At 36.5% G+C, this 26590-nt stretch overlaps 1 protein-coding gene across 2 annotated transcripts in view; it reads right to left on the reverse strand.

Moving 5' to 3' along the window:
- Positions 1 to 26590, reverse strand: part of BBX (bobby sox homolog (Drosophila)) — a 176627-nt gene that overhangs the window by 30072 nt on the left and 119965 nt on the right. For both annotated transcript variants that reach the window (XM_012646088.1, XM_012646092.1), the window contains exons 7-10: positions 25834 to 25908; positions 17572 to 17652; positions 3032 to 4037; positions 1869 to 2007 (exon numbers count right to left, since the gene is read on the reverse strand). In XM_012646088.1, the coding sequence (XP_012501542.1) occupies positions 1869 to 2007; positions 3032 to 4037; positions 17572 to 17652; positions 25834 to 25908 (1301 nt within the window). The remainder of the gene's footprint in view (positions 1 to 1868; positions 2008 to 3031; positions 4038 to 17571; positions 17653 to 25833; positions 25909 to 26590) is intronic.

Genomic DNA, 26590 nt, shown 5'->3' on the forward strand with positions numbered 1-26590 from the left:
CCTGAGACTGTTTTCTTTTAAATGAGAACAATAATAATCATTTATGTTCTGCTCGGAAAAGTCTACGAAATTAGAACTGCCAATACTAAGTGAATTTTTCTTGGCTACAGTTTAACAGGTAGCACATTTCCTGAGATAAAAGGTTTAAAACGCTCATCTACAAATCTCAGAGAAGACTGATAGGACCTGGCATTTCTCCCTGTGCAAGCACTTTATTGGCATATTCTAAACAAGGCAAACCCAAATAGTCTGATCCTGAAAGGCCAATATTTAAAGGGAAAGGAGAAAAAGCCACTGAAGTTTCCCTTTGATTTAAACCTGTGAAAAATCATGCTTCCAGTTAGACACATGTAGTTTCTTCAGATACGATTTAAAAACAAATACACGCGATCCACTCACCAATCTTTTTTCAGGGACAGATTTTCAAAAGATTGTTTCACTTATCTTATTCCTCAAAGAAGATTGGTAAAATCTCTCTCTCACAGCATCAGCAGTTTCTGATGGAAGCATCACAGGAATTTCTGTGGGGGAACCTCAATGCTTGCTTTATTCCCCTACGACTTCACTTGTCTACAGCGAGACCTGATCACCGTGTGGCGTGTAGACCCACAAGGCACTGGCAGCTCTTCTAGAAGACATACAGCATTGGTCTAGATGCTCGAGGGCACTCTTTTAGGATAATCTATGTTTGAAATTATCATTTGAAAATGACAAATGTGAGGATTTTCATGTCATTACTTAAGCATAATGTAAGAAAAACTAATTTGAAGTACTTTGGACTTTTAAAAATATTAGAAATAAAATATGTAAAATTATATCATTTCAATATAAATAATCTTGAGGAGCCAGCACTATAGAAAATAATTTCTACCCTTCCTCTTTATAATGGTTGAGAGTCTTAGAATTAGCCAGACTTTAAAGCACTGTAACTTCCAAGGAAAAATACAGAAATGCAAGTATTATTAATAAACCGAATACAATATACCCAATGCATAAAATCTGCATACCTTTAAGCACACTTATGAAGAAATATGGAGAATATTAAAATGTACTTATTTCTATTCAATAGATTCTTTTCAAATTGGGCCAATGAGAATTCACAAAGCATTTTTAAAACAGCATAACTGAATATGCAGATACTTTCCTCACCAATATAAAGTATTGGATCTCTAAACTTAATAACAAAATGCTTTATATTAAGATTGTTATTAAGAGTCTTTGGCATAACATTAAATATAAAATAATTCTTAACAATTTTTATCCTGATGAATGCCATTCCTTAGTTCCGCATTTCAATATATAATTAATATATTGAATGTTCTATGGTACCAGAATATTCAGCCTAATATTTTTATCTTAGAGCAACAGAACACAGTTTATAAAAAAAAGGTTAGCCTAAGCATAATTTTATTTACCTCACATTTTTCAGCTGTCATATTATTTTCTAAACATATGTACATACATTTAGAAATATTAAGTACACAAAGCACAATGGGCAAAATATAAACATACTAATAATATCCATTCTAAGCTTCAGATGAGAAAACACATCCCCTTAATATTAAAGGATTTGCAATGTCACAACACTACTACATGGTGGACATTGATTCAAACCTAGGCCTAAGTCTAAAATCTACATATTTTCTATCATACTTAAAATGTGAGTGATATTGTCACTCACATGACTGTGTTAACAGCAGGAATCATGCGATACACTGCTTGATTTGTGTTCAGTAGAGTGCTTGCTAAGGCCATAGCAAGTGCGGAATGAACAAAGAGTGAGCTTGCTTAGTGATTTATGTTCACCTTGACAATCCTACCCACGCCTGAGGTCTGTGCAGTGCAGCTGACTGCTCACAGGCACTTACCCAAGGAGAGAGTCTTCCTTTGGCTTTGTCTTCTTGAACTTCTTGCTTCCACTGGTCCCACTCTGGTTAAATGTCCAGCTTTCTTCACTCCAACACCCTTCATGATCAGAGGAGTTTCCTTTTCCTGAGCTTCGTTTTCCTAAGAAAATTTAAGAGAAAGGATGTGCTCAGTACATGCTGGGGTTGGGGGGATGTATCATCTTAGTTGCTTAACAAGCGACCCCTTGACTCCTTACATATCATTTGCATGATGCTATCTGCAACTGTTTCGGAGTCCTCAGAATGATTTATGCTGGACCACCTTTAACAATGTAACATGCAGAAAAATGACTTATAGCCTCTGAGATAAGCTGTTTTGTCATAATTCAACAGGTATCACAAGACTCAAGAAACAGACTAACTACTACTAGCTTTTCCATTTGAGAACCAGCCTAAGGTATGGGTGGCATTGCTGGTAGACATTATTTCTAATTTCCCTAAGACTCGCTGGAATGACATCCCTAGAGAACTATGTATTCCCAACTATCTTAGTTCAGGACTTGTCAGACCTAGGACTCACACATCTCTTGTTGTAATATAGCTTGGGAAGAGGTATTCCTCTAGCTAGATGCTATATTTTAAAATAGATGAATTTATATGAAATACTCTGGAATACAGGTGTATACATTAACAAGTTTCTGGATGTTGTCATGTTTTAAAGAGCTTTTCATTGCAGTTATAGTTTTGATAAGCTAATGGGGAGGCCTAGATAAAGTATTTGCTTCTAAAGCTGATACATTTAGATCCTGACAAACATACCTGCTTGATTTTGGAAATTCTATCAAAAGTTAAAGAACAAAAGTTCTAAACATTCAATACTAATCCTTCAAAACAAAAAGTTAGCCCATATCAGTGGGGGCAGGGAGGGAAAGGTTTGAATTACTTTAAGTACTTGTATCTTGAGAACTACCTACAAAATGAATACAAACTCTCCTTAACAGTGCTAGAAAACATGTAGGTAAAATGACAAATGGTTACTATAATCTACAAACCACAAAGAACTGCATGAATGTTAACATATTATTTTGACACCATATTGTTCTTTATGGGCGGTTGTTTTCAAAGGTCTAAAGGAGGAATTCTGCTGTTTTCATATTCTTTTCAGGTTTGTAGAAGTCACTCACCTCTGTCAACGTTGGCTCGCAGAGAGGTGAGCATGCCCTCGGACACCAGGGTTTTATAAAGAGCACCTTTGCAAGACCTCTCGGATTTCCTGGAGCCACAAGTCTCTATCTTTCTATGACAGTCACTGTCCTCAGGCTTGGTCTGTCCCGATAGGCTGGGTGGTAGTGCATCCTCCGTGGGAGCCAACAGTTCTGCTTTTATACCCTCTGGCACTTCACCAGAAATGTTCTTGCTGGCAGAAATACTAATGTAATCTGGAGGTCTTAACTCTTTGGTGGTGTCTGAGGATTTCTCCTTTGACATTTTCTTCTCTCTTGATTTCACTTTTTTCTTTGGTGGCTTGGCATCCAAAATGCTTCCCTTGCCACTTGAGGATGTGCGAACCTTCTTGCGAGGGGTTTCTCCAAGTTTCTCAATGCCCCAGTCTCCTTTTGCAACGGCTTCAATGGTGTATATGACGCTCTCGATGTCAGACTCTGAAGACTGCCTCTTTTTGCAAGTCTTCTTGGGTGTGGATTTATCATTTCCATGTCGATCCATTTTGCTTTTCTTCTTTTTCTTTTTTAGTTTTTCTGGTTTGTTTAATGCCGTGGGATCCTCAATTATCATAATTCCATGAGGATGGCACATGTGATCCTTTCTACTGGGAACATCACTTATTATTATCTTGCTACTGGCAGAGTATGAAAAATCAGGGAAGTGACTACATTTTTGATCTTCTAATTCTTCCTTTCTAATTTCTTTGGGATCTTCCATTTTTATAGCCATTATATCATCCATTTGTAGCTCATCAAAATTTCTTAATTCCTTAGAATCTCTTATATTTTCCTTAGCTGATTTTTCAAATTCTGCTTCCTTCTGTAACCTGACTTCATCTGTTTTCTCCATTTTTATTTCTCTTTCTTCCTTTCCCTTCTCTAATTCTTTAATTCGTCCACCATTTGATTCTTTTGCTTTTATTAGCTTTGATTCTTCCATTTTCACCCCCTCTGATGCCAGGCACATCTAAACAATTGAAACAAAAATGGGAGAACACCAAAAAAGTCCTTTTTATTCCATGTTCAAAATTGAAGTGTTTTATTCCTTTTAAAAAATAATCAAAACAAACTTTAAAAGTTTACAATAATCAGCCCACTTCTGCCAAACTAGCTTAAATGATTCAAATTGATAGAAGCCTATAGGCGCTGTGGTATAGTCATTTAACTCTAATCAAACATACATCTGAATTATCACTTTCCAGCTTCATTAGAAGCATTTCCTATGGAAACGAGATCTAGCAGAAGGAAGATGGGATCCAGAGTTTAAAGACCCAAGCCTGAGTCTTAGTTTTCCTGGTTTTTCACTTTGTGAACCAGAATGAGTCATTTCACTCCTCACTCCGCTATGGCTTTTGTAAAATGTAAATAATCCTATCTCAGAGGATTTTGCAAGGTCCAAGTGGGATGATGCACTTATGGTAGTATATGTTAAGTATCCCCTATCCAAAATGTTTGGGACTCTGAAGTGTTTCAAATTTTGGAATTGTTTTGGATTTTGGAACATGTGCATTATATACTTACTGGTTGAGCAAGCCTAAAGCAAAAATCTGAAATCCAAATGCTTCAATGAACATTTCCTTTGAGTGTCTTGGTGATGCACAGAAAGTTTCAGATTTTGGAGCATATTGGATTTTTGGATTATGGATGCTCAACCCATACTTAGTTAATAATCCCAAAACTCTATTCAGATGTTTGCCATGTCTTTTTTCCAGGGGTAATGAGGAAAATAAAAATTCTTACCTATCCACTTAAAACTCGAGATAATATGATTCATTAAACAACTAAAGAAGGTTTCTATTCATTAAAAAAACCATTATAGGTCCACAAATGCTGACAGACAATTCCAAAACCACAAAAACTCCAAGAACAAAGTTTTGTTTTTATTTTTGTTTTCCTAACTCATTTGGTGGCAAATTTTATCTGGTCTACTTACTTGGCTGCAAATTCTAACTTGAATCAACCTGAAACTGTTTGACTTCTTAAAAAGGTTTATTTCGGTTACTGTGACTATTTACATGTTTTTGTTATCAAAATATTCATACATTTGAATATGTACTGGGGAAATTGCATAGTGTAAGATACATCTACTGTATCATTTTTCTAAAATCTGAAAAACTCTGAATATCAAAACATGTGTGGTCTCAATTTGGTTAAGTTTTTAAATTATTCACCAAAACTTCCCAAATTTCACATATAGAACATTCAAGGGGAAAATTGCCATCTTCTTCCCTGGCTCCCAGATACCCTGAAACTTTAATATAGAGCTATTTTTTTCAGAAGGGGATATTGCAGCTTTTTGCAAAAATTTTTTTCAATGCCTGAAGTTTTCATTCATAAACACATAACTTGCAAGGCTCCAAAATGCCAGCCCCATGGAGGATACTAAAGATACAAAAATTAATAAGGTCAGGAATTTGAGGGATTTATCAAGAGCCCAATGATACTAACTTAGTCAAGGGCAGCACCAGAAGTCTTAGCCATAATTTATTTTATCTACTTTGTACTAGCAACTTAGAGGGGAAAGACTGGTAGGGGCTTGCTAAGTCAATACAAAATCAAGCATGAATAGGAAACATCTGTTTTTTTTTAAAGTCAACATCTTATTAAATGGCATGTTGTCAGAGATAATCAACATCTGCAAAATTAATTTTTTAAATGAGTACATTGAATTAAATATCAGATGTTCTTTTGCCCCTTTTTTCTTAGTATTTCCAATGCATCACAAATCTTTCTGTGAGAATTATGTTACGATTAGTAAGTCTTAGGAAGAAACTCAAGAAGGGGAAGGGGAGGCAGACACTGAAATTTTTAAAAAATGAACATGATAAGAGCACCCAGCCCTTCAGAGCTCTCACAGAGAAGAAATGAAATAAGGATTCACAATGCAGCTGTCTTTTTCAGGAACTCAGGTAAGCAAACTTTTACAGTTCAGCAAGTGGCTACAAAGACTGACAACTTTCCTTTATTAAACATAACCAGAAATAAGCCCAAAGCAAAATACTATCTTTATTTTGAAACATCGACACACTTAATCTTCCCTGCATGTTTTACTCTTATGGGAGAATGTACTGTTTTTATATCAATTTTGAAATAAGTTTTATTTTCGTTTCTCAATTATTCTAGCCCTTCATGAATAACTACTCCATGTGAGGACAGAAATTATACCAGTTCTAGAAAGAAGGCTAGGAAGGCATTCTCAAAGTAAATTTTAAGATATTTCAATCACTCTCACTCTGGTGGCCTTTAATAGGTCACTTCAGGGACCTTTTACCATATAGGGGCTGGTTTACACAGGTTCATCTTAGCAAACCTAATAATACTTTGCAAACTCTATTCTCCGCTTCAATATATTTCAAAATGATTCTCCTCATCACCCCAATAGGATTCTATAGCTAGGCATGAAATGGAACAAATGCAGACATTCACTCTGGGGACATATTCTGGGAAATAGCATAATATTTCTTGTGTAGGTAATTACACTGAACACTAGTCATGCTTTATTTCCTTGTTTCAGGCTCTTAAAAAAGTTTTTTTCACAGACTATGTTAATCCTAAATTATAAGAAAAACAATTATATTGCTGAAAGTGAAACTATAAAAGTAAAACATAATTCTCAATTAAAAACTACACATCACAAATTTACCCACTAACCAAAAACCAAATCAGACTCTCATCAGAGTTGGGTGTCACTCTAGAGCTGTGGTCAAACACCCAGCCACTGCGGACCAGTAGTGGCCCACAGCCTCTTAGGGACCAGGGACTGGCGCATAGCTCCACACTCCCCTCCACCCCAACCCAGGGCGCACAGCAGGAGTTGAGCAGTGGGCGAGCAACTGAAGCTTCAACTGTATTTACTGTCTTTCATGAAACTGGTCCCTGGTGTCAAAAAGGTTGGAGACCACTGCTCTAGAGGTTATTTAATTTAACCTTCTCTTCCCAATGCAGTAATTCATTTTACTACAGTATTCCTGAAAGTGAGTTATCCAACTTTTGTGCAAAGACAGTGAGCATATTCCTGTATTAGAGGGCCATTCTATTTGAATTTTTTTTAACATTGAGCCAACACTGATCATCCTATTAGTCTTAATTCTGTTCTTTGAAGCCATGTAAATTAATTCACTCTTTCTCATGACAGACTTTCAGGTCCTTGAAGATAGACTTTATGTTCCCATAGGTCTCTCCTCAGCTCCCCTAATAGCTCATCACATGTAAAGGCTTCCAACATATCAAAAGTTGGGTCCCTCTTATCGAGATGCAGTAAGGTGTCCTGAAGTGAGAATGGGCCTTATTGAAAGGAACTGGGATCATGAACAAGCACCCTAGCTTGCCTAAATCCACACAATGGCTATACAACTTAGACTTGAACCCATCTGAGGAAACAGAGGCTGAGAAATGGAGTTAACAGTACATCCTATTCTGGGGCAGTTGTGAGGCAAAAGTGAACAAATGTGTGCAAACAGATGTGTAAAGCATACACATATAGCTATAAAGCTCTACAAGGGTTGGGGAAAATGGATACTTCGATTTAGCAGCATCTTTCTTAGATTTTGTTCCTGGCCTTCATGTAATGTATTAATACTAGAAGAGAAGTGGAACTTTGTCAGTTGATAGGGATGCTAGGTATCTTTTACTGGGACCCAAAGATGAGTTCTTTTTCTTTTTTAGATAGGTCATGCTTCTGGCGACCTGACTTATAGTCAATTAAAATCCTGGATTTCTTTACTCACAATGTATGCTGGGAAGCTTGATCTCTTCAATTACATGTTTTTATGATTTATTTACCTTTTGTAGCTAGATAGAAGACTTTCCATTTTTCTTTATAAAGTTAACCCTTTCAAAATTTGAATTAAATTATCTTTTACCTTCGTGTTATATACACACTTGATAAAGCTGCCTTTTATATCTTTGTCCAAATCTTTGGTCATAATGTTGAGTAGGACGTGGCCAACGACAGAGCCTTTTGGCAAACTTCTGGAGCCCTTTCATCAGGTTGATTTGAACATTAATGAACTTCAGCAATCTAAGAATGTTTTATAATCCAGTCTAAATCCCTCCCATTTTGTTCACAAGGACATCGTAAGAGTATCTGTCAAAAGTCTTGCTAAAATCTGGATACAGGGTGCTGACAGCATTCTCTTAAGCCTATTTTACAACCAACCATAACCATACCAAATAGAAAATGAGGTTGGCTTGTGTACCAGTCAGGGTCTAACTGGGCAAACAGAAACAAAGTGTAACTAACAGAGGGAATTTAATGCAGGGAATAGGTTATACAAGTCATGAAGTACTGAGACACCCAAATAGGAATGAGGCAAGCCAGGGATTAGCAACAGCAGGAAGCCAAAGTAGAAACAAATGAGAGAAAGAGTGTTACTAAAGCCCAGAGGCCAGGTCCCCAGTGGAAGATGGAAGCATGGGAGGCCTATCTGGAGAGAGCTGCAACATGGAAGAGATGCATCCTTTGTTTTACCCCAATGCCTCCTCACCCTTTCCCTGCATACCCTGTTCTTCCTCCCATCCCCGAATCTCCTGCCAGTATCTCTGACCCGCTGAACCCAGGTAGAAGCCGGGGACACAGGACCTGAGGAAAGGCAGTCTGCGGCCATCTGGGATGTAAGGCGGCGAGCAGGACAAACAGACTCCGGACGACACATCTGACAATGACCTTTTTCAGAGAAACTTTAATAATTCCTTGTTTTTATCCTTTTTTTCTGAGTTCAAACATTATATTATTAGAATAATTTTCAAAAATTTCTAGAAATTAATAGTCTACATTTTAGAAATCAGGCTTATTCTTTTTAAAAATTAGAATGTTTTTGTCTTTTTGTTCCTATTGAGTTCTCCTATTTCGCACAACTTGTCAAAGATTCTCAAAAGTGAGACTGAAATCTCATTTGCTAGGTTTTTTAGTATCCTCCAATCTGTTCTTTTTTCTGCTGTTGGAAACCTGAACTAATATACTAAGACCATGTATACTCTTACTTTTTCTAAATTTGGTTTAATATACACTTACTTTTTTCACCTATATTTTCTTGCTTGAACATAATTTCCCTTGTCCTCTCTCCCAAATAAATGGTGACAAAACAATAACTGCATACTTTTGCCTTCTCTTGTTTTTGTTGGTTTTACTTCTTCTAATCTAGACACAGCCAATTTCTATCTTTATCTAGCTCCGAACAGTTAAAAATAGCCTTAAGGAGTTTTTGTTGTTGTTATTTACTTTTGTCAAACCCTACCTTACACTGGATTTTAGAGTAATTTTTTTCTCACTAGTTGATGCCATTCTTCTGGATTTTTGTATTCCTCCTTGGTTATTTGTTATACAAGGTTCATATTCTCTTACAAATGAATTCATTAGTATTTATGGGTAATCACAACTCAAAAAATATCTTCCCCATTCTTTTACTGAGATTGTGTGTATATATGTGTGAAAGAGAGAGAGAGAGAGAGACTCTCTTAATCAATCTTGGGCCTTACTCCATTTTAGTGCCCATTTGCATATATTGCTTTTTTTTTTTTGAAACTCACCTTTTCTTAAGTCTAAAGTATGTTTGACTCTTTAAAGCATTCTCCTTCTAAGCACCTTTTTCTAACGCTTTAGTTTCTTATTACTACAAAAATCATTAAAGATAAATTCTGATTTTTGTTTTTGATATTTATTCCACTGCATATGAGGCATTTCCACAGACATAAACAGAACCTGGAAACAGCTTTGGATGTATTAACTTTTTATAAGATGTCACCACGCCCTACTGTGAGCAAATTCTATATTAAGAGGCAATTTCAAAAGGCAGGGATTCTAGGGCTAGACTGAATAGGACTTGCAGAGTGCTCTGCCACGATCAGCTATTTTCCCTAAACCTTTCTGTGCCTCAGTTTCCCAATCTATACAATGTGGTTGTTAATATTATATGCCTTAGGAATACTGAGAGGTTCAATGAGTTGCATATGCAATAGTTCTTAAAACAGTGCCTAGTACAGAGCAAAAATAATGCATTGTAATAACCATCTCTCTGAGGCCTCATGTCATTTAGAACAAATGTTAGCTATTATTAGTAATAATAATATTCCTATTAGTATCATTAATAGCATGGTATGTCTTTGGTAGACTAATTGCTCTGCTCTAATTTTTCATTCTAGGATTGAATGATTCTACAGTTGGGGGAAAGACATACAACAAAATTAGATTCAAGAAGATCTCAAATCAGTTATTTCTCAAGAAGCAACTGTAACAAACATACAAGTAAGCTCAGTTTTACTTTTGGGTACAAGTAGTACATCTACTTTTGGTTGCACATATCAACACTTTAATGAGACTAACAAATGTGCATACAAACTACACTACACACATATGCACGCATGTGCACACAGACAAGCACTCAGTGGACAGAAAAGAACATAAATCAATGCGAACTCAAGGGAATAAAACTGCATCATGGGAAACACAGAATTAATGCCTATTATTAATTTAGTCAAGCAGCCCTTAATAGAAGGTTGGTTGCTAATCAGGCCTTGAAACAGTACAGTCCTTAGTAAATGACAATTTATTCTTCTATTAGTATTTTAAATTGGACAATAACCTTTTTAAAAATAAAGAATAGAAAATCATCTGGACGCTTTCCAGGGATGGAATTCCCATGGGTTCATTCAGAGAAGTTAAAATGTTAATGTTTTAAATCAAATGATGGGCATAAATGTTTGATACCTACAATCTATTCCCTCAGGTATTACTCTAATTTTTTAAACCGTAACTCAAGGGGCATAAAATATATTCTGTCCACCTTTGTATTCCCCTTCAAGAATATCCTAGCACCTTTCAAAAAGAAGGCATTCAACAGATAATTGTGTTAAATTGGATGGTTCATTAGTTCTGAGGTAATTGATGAATCTAAAATGCATTCTGATTCACATGAGGAAAGAGTTACTTTCGGAGTCTATAAGAAAAATAATGCTAATTATGACCATGCTACTGCTTGGCCCAGACCAGCAATCACACTGTCCTTACTTACACTTCCCAAGAGCACCAGTGAAATTAATCACCAACATTGTAATTTTACCTCTGCCAACAGAACCACACTGAGGTTTCTTACTGTTTTGTGTAATCACAAAGGCCTGACATTGATGTACTGGAAGAAATGTAACTCACTCCTAAAAGAAAATCAAAAATCAGTATGTTGATACTTTGGTCCTAAGGATGTACATGTTGGACCATGTATAAAAAGTTATCCTCTTCAAAATTACTACGAAAAAAAATTCAATAGAAATTTTGAAAGGGTAAGATAAAATGTGCAGCAAAGGGATTACATTTTATGTTCCTGGGTTCGGGAACATTTTTTAGATCAGGGAAGACTATACCTTATGTTCAGGATTTGTTATCGGAGACTCACTTTAGAGATGTAATAAACTTGTGCTTCAACAAGCTTTTATTTCTTTGAATCAGAGACACTTTTCAATATATTATTTTCTACAAATGTTAGGATATTGCTTCATCTCTTTAACGTATCCTGCTTTAAAAGACTTAGTAAAATTATGAGTGACAAATAATAAATCATGTGTACTAAATAAGAAGTAATACCATAGAAGTAGAAGCCATCTAACTGGTACGGGTTGAGTATCCCTTCTCTGAAATGCCTGGGATCAGAGTGTTATGGATGCCAGATTTTTTTGGATTTTGGAGTATCTGCATGTACATAATGACATGTGGGAGACAGGACTCAAGTCTAAATATGAAATTCATTTATGTTTCTTATACACATAGACTGAAGGTAATTTTATACAATATTTTTAATACTTTTGTGCATGAAACAAAGTTTATGTATATTAAACTATCAGAAAACAAAGGTGTGGGGCGCGGTATTTTCTACTTAGGTCACGCCAGCACTCTAAGTTTCAGATTTTGGATTTTGGATTTCTGAATTAGGGATGCTCAACCCGTACTAAGAAATAGTAAGTAGTTCCAAATGTACCATGTTATTTTACTCAATTATACTTTGTCTTTCATTACCTGTTACAAAGGAGAAGTCAGCTAGATTAAACACAAGGTAGTGTGAAAACAGAGCAGCCACCACTAATCAAGAAGTTTCAATTTCAAAATCTCTGCTTTTTAGTACAAAACAAATGTTTTGCAGCCAAGGTATATTTACAATCATTTTGTACTGGCTTATTATCTGCCAAAACAGTGCAGACATAACCCTAGGATGGCATTTAGCAGCTCTTTCCAAGATGTGCATTTCTCCCATAATTCAATAAAACCATGCAGTTTTTTCCATAGAAATACACACTGGTTGACAGTTTCTGAGAACAGCATTGCTGCTAAGAAAATTCAATTCTCTTTATCATAAGATAACTGGTCACAGAACAGTGGTCTAAGCTTCTGTCAACACTAAAATCTGGGCATATTTAATAGTTTTCTATTTGGTTTGCTGAAACAATTGGGCTAGGTGAAACGGTGATTTAAATATTTCTCTTTACTCACTATTTCTTCAGAAATGGTATAGTTTCTGAAGATTCTGGATGGGATGAAAGTGGCCTTTGCTCCATAAGACCATCTGCTAAAGTCTCCCCCAAAGATGTTAAGGGCAGTTATTAAATATATTCCTATACTTCTGCTCATTCAAAAAGAAGTTCTGCAATTGGGAATGAAATGGTAAGTTTTAGAATAGGAGTTTTCTAAAAATGACTCACATCTCTGTATAAAAGGATAAGAAAAGAAACACACTACTTTCAAATAAAAGGTCTCCTTAAATGTACTGTAAGTATTAGGATGCACTTATATGACTACAGTATGGGAGGGGCTGATGTGGGATTCACAGATCTTTGTTCTGGGCTTGAGGGAGGTTATAACAGGATGGAAAGGATAATGTACATCACTAGTATATAAAGACACACCAGAAAACTTAAATGGAGTCATACCTCAATCAAATACCACCCATAATTTAGTGGCAGATGATCTATGGTGACTGTCTCTGTCATCTGCGCTCAGAGTAACACAGGTCTCTGCTTTCCAAACTCAACTATTTACTTGGCTAGCAATCTCCTCCCTTCCTGACTTTTCTAGTATTGGATTTCCTTAGTTATCCCTTCCCCCCTCCCCCGGCATCTTTCAGCTCTTCTTTTCTGCTAACAGGGCTTACCCTTTGCTTGCAAACATCCAGGCTTCCTGAAGCAGGGCTCCAAGGTCAGGGTCAAACACTTAGTTTCAGTGTTGAAGTCATCTCTGACTCCTCTTTTTCTTTGCCTCTCACATTGACTCAATCATCAAACCCATTTGACTCCCCTTGGTATCTGTTTCTTCCTCCTGTTCCCACAGTCAGCTCCCCAGATCCTGGTTCTTATTTTCTTACACCTGATGTCCACAGACGCTTTCCACTCCATTCCATACATAGCTGCCAAGAGCATCTCTTCCAGGTGCTACTTTCATCACGACCTACCCCTGCTGCAAATCTTCAAAGACTCCTCATTCTTTTCAAGCACACATTTCTTTGCTCTGTACTAAATACCCTTCCAATTCTGACTTGCAGCCACACTTTCCCTTCATCTTCCATAAATCTCCTAGCATAGCCGTCTACTCCTGCTAATCTGATTTCCTTGTTGCCATCTACCTGTCTCTTTTGCTTGCCTTTATCCCTGTGCTTTACCTCCCACATCTCTCCGTTTAATTATGCATAAGTCACAATCTTCTGTGTATATGGGTGGTCAGGTATAAGAGGGAAGTGGGCAAGTGTAAGTGGATAACGGCAACGACTGTTGTCCTCAGAGTCAGGGCTCAGCAGGGAAAGGAGAGGATGGTGTCCTTTGGAGAGCAAACACCCAAGACGGCAGCCACTAATCAGCTTTGACCAATTGTTCTCATGGAGGAAGTCTAGCCCAGTATTCTCAGATCCTCAAAATTTTCAGGAGAAGTCAGAAATCTGTACTTATTTGAAATCGAATTTTTAAATATGCCACTAATTGAAATGTAAAATATGATATGCAACAAATATGCAACAAAATGTGGCAATCTATCTTTGTAGGTTAGGTGTGGCTCAAATGCTGCTAGTTTCAACCTCTAGTGGTTCTTAGACAACTCCTTCATCAAGAACCATCTTCATGCTCTCTCCCCTCTGCTTAGTCTCCAGAACATTCTTGCTAATATTAATTTTTCCCTTTCCTAGTTTCATGCATTCGCTTTGTGTATCACCCATCACTCAAGTGGAATTTCATCATTTCATTGCGTGATTCCTTATAAAGTGACTTGAACTATTTATTTCTTCAAGCTTAACTTGTTTTATCTCTCTGCAACCAGGGAATAAGCTCCTTGAGGACAGGAGTTGTATATCATCGTTTCCTATAGCCCTTACAGTATCTTCCAAAGTATCATCACAAACAGGTACTTATTTAAGGGTGTAAGATACATCCTGACAGTTTTAAAAGTACAGACATTTTCAAAAAAGAAAATATGAGCTCCATTCTTTGACAGAAGTCTTGAATAATCTGTCATCTTACTCAGCCATACATATATGTGTAGGAGTAAGCTGTCTTCCATAGAGACTTTTATAATACACACACTTCTATAACAAGCAACTTGCCTGGTCTTTTATATTCATCTAAAAAAAGGTGACAGAATAGCCCAGGGTTTAAGAGCATGGGCTTTGGAGACAGACTGCCTGGGTTTCTACCCAGCCTCTAACACTTACTATCCATATGACTTGAAACAAGTTTGTCCTTTTGTTTCCTAATATATAAAAGACAAATGTTGATAGTACTGTCCTCAGAGGACTGTTGTGAGAATTAAATTAGCACACATAAAGTACTTAGTGCCTAACACACAATTGATACTCAACAAACATCTGCCATTATCATCTTAGTTTAGATAATAAAACCTACTTGCAGAAAACATCTATTAAAATTTATAGTATATTTTTAAAAACATTTAAAATTATTTCAGATAAATTAGAACTAATAGCAATATTTTTGGGCTTATGCTCCAGCCCTTAGTCATACTCCAAAACACTGGCTTCACTTCCCTTGACAAGGGACAGAGATAATGAATGGAAAGTACTTCTCTCCCTTCCTCCCTGGGACAGACGGAAAAGTCAAGATATTCCAGATGAGTGGATAGCTTATGATATCCCTCCACCTAGGGATGACTTGCGGATTGGAGTGGGGACAAGAGGAGGAACCCTGGAGTGGTGGATGGGATAACAGTTGAATTAGGCCATCTCTTTATAAGTCCCAAGAGAAGGGGCTGGCCCAAATTGGAAGTAGTTTCTCGGTGGCTTTCCCTTTCCTTTGTAATGAGAGAATTGAAGGTTGTCTCTTCAGATGTCAGACAACAGCATCAATTCTGGGTAACAGGAAAAGTCCTTCTCAATATCCTGTTATATTTATTTATTTAAAAAGGTATCAGAAATAATTAAATATTACATTTTGTTAAAAATGAATATCAAATACACATGGGATACAAAAACTAAGGAAGCATATATCTACTGGTGATTATTTGAAGATGCTGATTAATCCACTGTGCACATATTTAATTAGACATTGGGAAAGCTTTTGGATGTTATTCTAAAATACACTGTATTAGTATTAAGACATCATATTCACTTGGTGCAAATAATAATATGAGAAGATTTTCTCTGTAAATTATTTTTTTTAGCAACCCTGTGTCATCAAAAGCATATATTTTTACTCAAAAGTTATATAAAACTAAGCTGATTTGCTGTAATTGGAATAGGCTTATTTCAGTCATTTTACCCCTTTAAATTATGATACCAGCATTCAAACATCTGTTAAACCATAGCATCTGTTTCATATTTGGGATGCATCCCTACAAATTAGAAGAGTGTTCTTTTTAATGAGCTCTGATTTAATAAGGAATCCTTTTTTTTTAATGACTGCTATGCTAAAGAAAGAAAATAAGAAGATGAATTCATCTCCCCCACAGAAAAGTACCCCACAGGTTCATACATTTTTAACAAAAAGCTGTTTAATAAAGATAAATATTGAAAGTTAGCTTGTTTTACAATTTAGTGTTGTTTAATATTTAAGAAACTACATGTATGTTTGTATATATGTTGTATACACACACAAAATTATATAGTCAGAAAAAGCAGAGGGTCATATATTCCAAGAAAAATAATCATTTTTCAAATAAATTTTTATGACAATCTATACGTTCTTAAAGGTAATAGACCAATTCCTGGCCTCACAGCCTCTCTGTTTACTAAGATTTGTTTACAACTCTAATTCCAAAGACACTCTCTTTGTCACATCTTCACTGTTTCAATTGTATTTGAAGTAATACTTTACACTGACTCATGCAGCTCTTTTTAGAACTATTCCCTGATGTCTTCAAATGTTTTCCTTAGAGTTTTTCAGTCCTTTGTAGCCCTCTATCTGGGTCTGAATTTGTCTTACACAAGAAGCATGTCAGCTGAGTATTAGAAAACAATGGGTTAGTCTGTTCCACTGTTTATATACTTGACTATTTTAGGCCTTTGCATTTTTATATTTCTAATTTAGACTCGGCTAAGTTTCATAAACCTAATTTAAAGATGTTAGATATTTAAAACTCCACAATTTTTATGATACAAATTACCATAAAATTTAGAAATTTCAGAAAATAATAGGTCATTCCATTAAGTCGAACAAACTACAAAGAATTTATAAAAGAACCGTATCACTCACAAAAGAACTCAGAAGGAACTCATTACGAGGAAGCGAGAGAAATGAGAGAAAAGAAAGAAAAAAAGTTTAGTATAAGGGATTTTTGATCATCCACTTGATACTTCCTAATTTATGTCACCAATACAGAAAATTGGTATGAGAATGTCCTGGTGCTAAAAACATTTCTTCCACATGTTCTCTGGAGGCAGAGCAGTCACAGCCTGGCAGAGAAAGCCACTGCTCACGCCCATCCTGGCAACGACAGCTCTGGCATCGTCCTCCCTGACCCACTCCTCACCAAGCGAGGGCTCTGTCCTTCACTGGCTTTATAAAAGCCCGTTTTCTCCTTTGCCAATGGCATAGTAGCATTTTATGTCCATGTGTCATGTCAAACGTGTAACTGATAGATGTTATGAAAACAGATTAACATCTATCATATGAGTTTTTCACTAAAAAAACCTGAAATTAAAACATCAACCACCTGATTTAAAAGTAGTGCCTTCAAGAGATTTATAGATGCTCAGAGCAGAGGAAAATAACCTAGGCTATTCTTCTGTGTTTGGGCTGGACTTATTCAACCAATCTGAGAGAGACAAAAACTGATTTTATTTTAAAATACTATCCGTGAAAAAGATTTTGCAATATCCCTAGGTAGCCTTTTCCAAGCTTAATGACTGTTAGTAGCAAAACTCTGTTTTCCCAAATTAAAGGTTACCCTCTCACTGTTGAAAATTAGATAAAACATGTTTTATGGTCACAGGAGAGAAAGTACAGTTTAAGGAACACTGTTATAATTAAATATTTTGTGATTTCCATCTCTGCAGATCTTATTTCAATATACTCTTAGAACTTGCCTCTGCCAGTTGAAAGAGTGCAGACTTTCCACAGCGTTTCACAGGCTCAGCACCACCCAACTGCGAAGTGTTTGAAGAAATCTATATTGAAGATAATTCACATAAAGAATATTAATTGTGATAACAGAATCTTTGCTTCCCATTCATACACATTCAGGGACTTTCCTTACTTTATGCAAATATCATTTCTTCCAAGTACCAATAACTTCAAAACATGTCATGCTTGGGATGATCATTTTGAGAACCATTTTTAGTAGATAACCTCAAAAATAATAATAGTAAAAAAACAGGTGTGGCTTGGGTAGCTGTTTAATGACAAGGGTATTATCTTGCATATTCCAGGCATTAAATTTAACTCCATAACTTTAAAGTGAGATATGCATTTCAATTTCTATTTAAGTACTAACTCATAAACTGGCCAAAACAGAAGAGATTTGGAGTTATTTTGCATTTACCAAATGATTAGTTCAATTTTTAAAGGGGTATATTTGAGATCTCTGTGGAAAAATAGCATCAAGTTAGTCAACAAATATTTTTTTAAGCTGAGTGCAGTGTGGCTCATGCCCACAATCCTAGCAACTTGGGAGGCTAAGGCAGGAGGATTGCCTGAGACCAGGAATTTGAGAGCAGCCTGAGCAACAGATTGAGACGCTGTCTCTAAAAATAGGATAAGAAAAATTAGCCTGGCATGGTGGTGAGAGTCTGAGTCACAACTACTCAAGAGGTTGAGGCCGGAGGATCGCTTGATTCCAGGAGTTTGAGGCTGCTGTGAGCTATGATCGCACCACTGTACTCTAGCCTAGGCAACAAAGTGAGACCCTGTATCTAAAGAATTTAGATATTTAAGAATCCAGTATATATGTACAAGGCAATATGACAGCAGCTGGGGAAGCTATGAGTTTTATATGAAACACTGACTCTGGTTTTGAGAGTATGCTCTAATGTGCATGTGAAGATTGACAATGAAGAACACAAATCTAAGATACACAGTTAAGGGCCTATGGTATGTCCCTCTTGTTAATGTATACATGTTACTAGTACATTGACTACATACTCTTCTGCAAAGTTACCTAAACAGTGGCTGGGCTCTGATAAAACTGAACGACACTGCCCTTTCTCACTTTCATATGAAAACTTCATTTTCAATTTCAAGCCTTGATAAGAGCTGAGAAGGACATGCATTCTGAAAGATATTTACAAAGCATTCTCCTCCTAGAGAAGTTCTGTCATCATTAGAGTTGCTAGCTATGGTCCAAGCTTTTGACATTCTTTGTGATTATAAATTCTTTCTCAATTTAAAACGAAGCTATTTCCCAATTCCGTTAAGGAAATAATCCTGCCTTATGACGCTAACCTTACAGGTGACTCCAGTCCCATAGGGGATCCTATGGAGTTGTCAGCTTCAGGAGAGACTGAGTGCTCACTGCTAGAGGAAGTTCTCCCTAGAAGACCTGCTGAACAAGATGCCTTTGCAGAACCACGTATTTAATAAGCTACCTGGGCCACCAAAGAGAGTCCAGTCTAAGAAAGTTATGAGGACTCTTTCCTCCTAGGTGCTATCAGTTTTAATAGAGTCCTTTCCTGTATTATTTACTTTTTCTTTATAAGATATATTTATCAGGCTCAATCTTTCTTAAGTGTGGAATAGTTTCCTCTAGCCAAATTTTCACTGATAAATGCCACTTCTACTGTTTCTAGACAGGTTGAATTCAATTACTCATGTTATCATCAGACTAAGAAAAAACAAACACATTAATATCACTGGCTCTTAGTGACTTAAAGGAATGAAGTACTGAACATAAATGCCCATCCCTTGAACTAACGTTGTATAATAGAAAGAATATGGCCTTTGTGCCAGACAGACAGGGCTTCATTACTTTCTGCTGTGTGGACTTTTGAACATAATTAAGACTCTGAGCCTCATTTACTTCACCTTCAAAATATAAACAATATCTGCCCTTTATTACATTGTGAAGACTAGACTTGATGTTAGTGAGAAGCACAGTGTTGTGGCAATATTATGCTCTCAATAAATGGCACAATTATTAGTAATAATGATTTATCACTATTAACACTAATAAACATAAGCACCTTTTTAGTACAATTCCAAAAACTATACACTGAAACTGAACATAATTAAAAATTGTAATGTTTGAGGTTGACATTTACTAAATTTAGCAATTAGTAATGTCACATAATCCAGCGATCAACTCGAGAATCACTGAAGGATGACAAGCTGGGTAGTCTTGGACTACATAGCACATGCTGTTTTTCTACTTCTTCCACTGGCTCCCTCTGCTGTCGCTTGTGTTACTGTAGGTTTCCGCTCCTTTAGAGAGAAAGAGAGGGAGAGAGAGAGGAGGAGAGAGAGAAGGGGGGAGGGGGGGAGACAGAGAGACAGTGTGTGTGTGTGTGTGTGTGTGTGTGTGTGTGTGTGTGGTGTGTACTACCATATATCCTGTGCTCACTGCAGAGCCTCTTGGTAGAGGCTCAGTGAAGAACTACTGACTACACGTAGGCAGGCCCTCAGAATTCACACGCAGCTGTCTTGAGAGGAGGCTTGAGAATGGCTCCTTGTCTTTCAAAGGGACACCCCATGTTTAATAAAAACAGTTTTCCTCACTGCCTCTGGGGAAATTTTTACCTATTTATAGATACAAAGCAGTATTTTAAGTGCTTAAGGTTGCTGGAAGCCTGATTTCCAAAAGGGCACGTGTTGGGGGAGGTTCAATATATTTGAGCAGTCCAACGTTTCCTGAATCTCCTAACAAGAAAATTTTCATGGAATGACTTAGTGGAGAGATATGATTTCTAAAAATGTTTTTAGACTCCTTAATTTGTGGGTGGGTGGGTAGGTAGGGGGAACTGGACATATATTCATTTCTGTGGCTTAATCCTTATCTCAATTTCTCCGCAGCATTTGACAGTGGTAATCTTTCTTTTGAAAAACTCCTCCCTGGGCTTCTGTTACTGCAGGGTCCTTGCTTTCCTCCTACCCTCAAGGCCACTCCTTGGCTGGCTCTTTTTTCTATAGTGATCCCTTAAATGTTGTTTTTCCCCAGGGTTTTGTCCTAGGGCCCTTTCTATTTCTTTCTTTTTTTTTTTTGAGACAGAGTGTCACTCTTTTGCCCTGGCTAGAGTGCTGTGGTGTCAGCCTAGCTCACAGCAACCTCACACTCCTGGGCTCAAGCGATCCTCCTGCCTCAGCCTCCCGAGTAGCTGGGACTACAGGCATGCGCCACCATGCCCGGCTAATTTTTTCTACATATTTTTAGTTGTCCAATTAATTTCTTTCTAATTTTAGTAGAGACGGGGTCTCGCTCTTGCTCAGGCTGGTCTCGAACTCCTGAGCTCAAGCAATCCTCACGCCTCGGCCTCCCAGAGTGCTAGGATTACAGGCGTGAGCCACCGTGCTGGCCGGGCCCTCTCTCTTTTCATGTTACACATCATCTCTCAGGAATCTCATCTATGCTGATGGCTTCAATTTCAAGTATAGTTTGTACTATCTTGATTTGTTATACCACTGTCCATTCCTGCCAATATTGTTCTATTTCAGAGACATATACATACTTTCATGTAAGAACAATATAGTTAATATCTGTTTTCCAATGACTGGTCGGCTCTGGAGGGAAGTGTGTGTGTTTACTGCATTGGTGGGAGGGGCCATACTGCATAGTGTGTTCACGGCTAGGCTTTTTGAAATTCTTAAATTGGATGGTGCTTGCCAATCAGTTAGCTCCACTGGAGTCGCTCTTGAATATTATGTAATGTTTGGATAAACAGTATTCATTCATAAAGGTTAGCAAGAGGGTGGGTCTAACAGTACATGAGGTATAGCTAAAGTACTAAGAAAAATGATCACCTTGGATGTTAAATTGGTTATTTTATGGCTGCCTGAGGTGAGTGAGAACATCAGGGAAACAGGTGGTAAAGATCAAAATCCAATTAGGTAATGGTGGAAGTCTTTTGCAATTGCAAGGGGAAGTATAAACATTGCAGCCTGGGAGAAAATGACCAATAAGTATTGAATGAATAAATGAATCAAAGAACAAATGAACACTATGAGGATGACTAGTCTTCCTTCACTTAAAAGAAATATTAATGCTTCCAATAAAACACATAATACATTCACTGATTAGTTGCAGTGTAAGTATATGGTGTTTTTAATCAACTGCAATATTCTGTAACATATTAGGCATTCCATCATGAAAATGAATGCTTTAAATTTGTACCTATTGCTTATATCCAATTGTGACAATATTTTAAATTTAGTGAGATTATGGTTATACTTACATTGGCAAAGTAAATGTCCTCAGGGAAAATTTCACTGTCTAAATCTATTTGTCTAATCTGTGGTCCCCAGCCCCTGGGCCATGGACCAGTACTGGTCTGTGGCCTGTTAGGAACCCGGCCGCACAGTGGGAGGTAAGCTGTAGGGAGCCCCCCACCCCCAGTCATGGAAAAATTGTCTTCCATGAAACTGGTCCCTGGTGCCAAAAAAGTGGGGAACTGCTGGTCTACATCATCCTAATTAGCTGTGTCTTCAAAGTAAATATGTAATTTTTTAATGCAAAGATATACTCTAGGTGTAACAGCCATACAGCAGAGAAGAGAATATGTGGTTAGGTCATGGCTTTTATACTTGCTAAATAATGGAAGACAGCAACTCCCTTCTGACATTATATTTGGTCAGTCTTTAATAAACTAGGTCGAAAAAATGACTGCTGTGTCATTCTACCTCTAAACAACAAAATATGCAAATAGGAAACTCATTCTGACCAAATTAATGAATCAGAGCCTGGAGACACAGCCCGATGGCACTTCGGATGGGTCAAGTTGAATCTGCATGAAATACTGAGTATCAACATGGAATAGGAGCCCGGCTGAAACTGGCGGGTGGGTTCTCTGCACTCTGTATTTCTTTCTAGATCCTTATTTTTCTCCTTTTAAATGTAAACACTCATGAGGAACCTACAAACTAAATGTGCTTTACGTGGTTTCATACTTTCACACAGGTTAACTTCAATGGGCTTTAAAATGATCAGATTTGGTTAAGAAGGAAAAATTTCTTTTCAGCTTGCAAGACAGAGACCCATGACTCAGCGAGGAAGGAATTTTTTTTTCAACTTAAAGAAATTAGCAGGGCTTACTGTTTTTTAATTAGTGTGTTTCTTGGATAAATACTTTACACAATAAATGATCCATTTCCAAGAGAAGATCTAGCTAATCTCTTCCTGGAGTTATAAGAGTTTGTAAATAAAATTAATAGAAATAGTTTCTAAGAATTTTGCATGCCTGATCTTAAAATGATGTTATAAATCTAAATGTTTTTAAAGAAAAAATTGTTTGTTAAATAATATAAACACTGTCTTCTAAGTGTACATAATAGGACCAGGAATCCCTCTGAAAAGGGATGTGGAATAGAAAGTGGTCCACTGGGTAATTTTCTATTATACATCTGTTCCTCCTGCTCTTTACCTTTCCCCTATGAGGTCCAGAGATATTAAAAAATACCTTCACAATAATGAGTTAATAATTTGGGGGTTTTAAAAAAACCCACAACTGTCTCAAACTGTGGTTTTCTAATAGGAAACTTGTTAGAAATGTAAATTCTCAGGCTCAACCTCAGACTTAATGAATCAGAAACTCTATGGGTGGGGCCCAGCAATCTGTGTTTGAACAAGCTTTCCAGGTGAGTTGGATGTATTAATATATTAAAGTTTGAGAACTTTTGCTATAGACTAATTAGAATAAAAATTCAAGAATCTTTGGGTTTTCTCAAAGGTGATACTGTTTTATGAAATAATTATAAGAGCTTTAGTGATACCACAGTTAGCAATTATAGCCTATTTTATTTCTACTGCGATATATATGCTCATTGCAGATTTTAGTAGATAATTTTATGACTTTATCTGGATAACTCTTATTTAGCTTTAAATAAACCAGTCCAGTATTGAGCTGATAATGTGGTCAGATCATAAATTCTCTTGGGTCAGATGAAGAAAGTGATTAGAGAAGTTACATATACTTAGACAACCATGAACTTCTCTTGTATAATCACATATAACATTTACAATTAAATAACCAAGGATGTGGCAATTTGTTTAATTTGCTTAGGAATTAGGGCTATGATCAACCTATGCAAAATACAACTAGGAAAAGTAATATACTTATTGGGGGGGATGGCATTGGATTCCAGGGCAAAACAGAAATTGTATTTTTTTACATTATCCATTTTATTTTGATTTTTCCCATCATATACACCTTCCTGTTTCAATACTTTGAAACAATTCCTAATAAGTTTTCAAATTAGCAATTTTTTTTTTAAAGTTTCTTCAGATCCTACATGTATTTCACGGTTAAAAAACAAAAGAGCCCTCGGGAGACGAGTGCTGTTGAGAAGAGGAGCGACATCTGGAAATGCCTCCCTGCACGACTCTCTCCCAAGTAAGTTCTTTTCTTCCCAAGGAAAAAACTTAGTATAATTAAGAGGCAAAGACCAAATCTTCTCATGCTTTGAGGAGTGTACTGAGCAGCAAGGACAAGGGATCTCATTCTGCAAAATCACAGGATAGTGGCCATTACAACATCAGACTGGTCCCTCAGACCTGTCCCAGGGCTTCAGGAGCTCCTAATGAATCTGATGATGATATCGATTAAATAACATTTAATCATGTTCTGAGTGGTGTTAGAAATGCACCAGCACCAGCTGAAATATTCCACACTGGTATTTTAAATTAAGTTGAATACTCTTCGTAGCTAATGCATATGTAAATATCAGGTGTGTCAAAGGTGAGCCACTACCTTTCAAATATTCCAGCTACAGAGTGTAGAATTTAATCAAGCAGAATATGGCAAATAAATTCTGTTTTGAAAAAAATGTTTTTGAAAAGCTAAAAGGGACTGGCTCAGATACCAACATTAGAAATAAATGTAGTCACCATGTCAAAATTCTTTGTTAACTCTGGAAAAAATTATTACCATCAAATAAATATTAACAACTGGAGGAAAGCAAAGAAGTATAATTAAACAAAACTATTTCCCTCAGTGACAAAACTGCTTGTTTATCATAATGGAAAATTATAATAAAATTATAATTTATTCAGATTAATAAAATTATTCTTTATGAAATAACATTCTACATTTGTATCAGTTTTATACAATAGCCCTCAGCAGCTAAGGCAAATACTGTGGCAGAGAACACACAAGCAGGCCAACGGACGGTGTAAAGTCACGGTGGTTGACACAAGTGTCCCAAAAGGAAGCAACAAATTTTTTTTTTTTTTTTTTTGGATGTAAGAGCCAAAAGTAATTTTTTTCTCATTTTAAAAGTAAAATGTTAGGTTTCCTCATGCCAAAAGGATATCATTTTATATTTCATTTATGCAGCACTCTTTATTCAAATGAATAGAGTGATTCAATATATCAATATTAAATAGAACAGTCCTGCTTGTCATTTTCTCTCAACCCTATAAAACATTGCTTAGTATATATGATATGCATTTTTTGCTGGAATTATAGAGAGGGAAAGGAGGAAAGACCTAAAGGAGACAGCATCTTATTTTCATAAACTATATACATTTTATTATTTGTCATATAGTGCTCATTAGAAATGAGCATATGGTTGAAGCCAGGGTTTTTGTGGCGAAATCGAGAATATCCGATTTGCCTTCTCAGCATACTAAGAAAATACTCGTTGGTATGTGCTCTCTCTGTGGCTGACAAACCGAAGCAATCTAAGATCCTGCAAGAGCTGACCTGATCTAAGCCTGGGATTAAGCACTAATAAAAATACTGGCTGAAGCTACCTCACACCGAAAGCTAATTTAACCTGATTTAACAAGTCGTATTCACCACTGCATTTGCTGTGAAAGAATAATTCATGAATTACAGCATCTAATTTCACTACCAGAAAAATTTAATAAATTGGAATCCTTTAGCCTTCATGTTGACAGCAGTTTTTCCAAGCTTTTAAAATAAATTAAAAACAAGGTAAAATGAAATAAGTAAATTACTGGTAAATGCCTACTCTGAATGAATGCTTTATGAAATGCTTATAAAAATGGGTATAAAATCAGGAGCTGATTTGACTATGATTTTACCAAAGGCAGCAAAAAAACAATAAACACTGTGATGTGTATTATGTTAATAAAGGCAAGAGGTGTGCCTAAAGTTCACTATATGTTATTAAAACTCCATTTCAATATTCCTGACCTCAACAACTTTTCTGAGCCCAATAAGCATTAAAAAAAAAAGCTATACCTCTGCAAACTGAAACAAGGCCGAAGGTTGACACTGTTTTGCAGGAGCTTCAGGGTGGGATGTACTTGAAGATATCTGAAAGGAAACAAGCAATTTTTAATGCACAAGGACATTTTTCCATATCAGACCATTAGATTCTGCCATATATTTCTACTGTAGACACTGATAAAGATTAAAAAATGAGTCATCACCCTCAATCCCTTTTGAAACAGTACAAACGATAAAGGAAAGACAAAGGCCATGTTTCTAAAAACAGATGACTGGAAAGAACAAAAAGACTGAGTTTGGCTCATTTGCCACGTCCCTTGTAAAAGTATCAGGCATGTATCAAACAGCACATATTCAAGAGACTTGTTGAAATGAATTTCATTATTTTAATGCATTAAAACATACATTATTAAAAGCTGGAGGCTGCAAGTAAAGCCAGTTACTCTCTCTTTTCCCTATACCGCCCCCTTCAGGCTGTTCTCTACTTAGAGGCAGCTGTGAAACTGTGAGAAAAGCCTAAGGATGTTAGTCAGGGAAACTGGGACTGAATCTCAGCTCTGCCACTCACTTGCTGCATGACCTTGGGCAGCTCAGCTAAACTCTCTGAGACTTATTTTTCCCAGTTGTAAATTGGTGATGATGATGATAATCCCCATTTTACAGGATTGTGGTGAGGAAAAACAATAAGCCATAAAATACATTACTTGGCATGAAACCAGAACTCGATAAATTGTTCACTAAATATAAAAAGCGTTTCCTTCTTTTATAA

This window comes from Propithecus coquereli, unplaced genomic scaffold (assembly GCF_000956105.1).
Source record: "Propithecus coquereli isolate 6110/MARCELLA unplaced genomic scaffold, Pcoq_1.0 Scaffold105, whole genome shotgun sequence".
Taxonomy (NCBI): domain Eukaryota; kingdom Metazoa; phylum Chordata; class Mammalia; order Primates; family Indriidae; genus Propithecus; species Propithecus coquereli.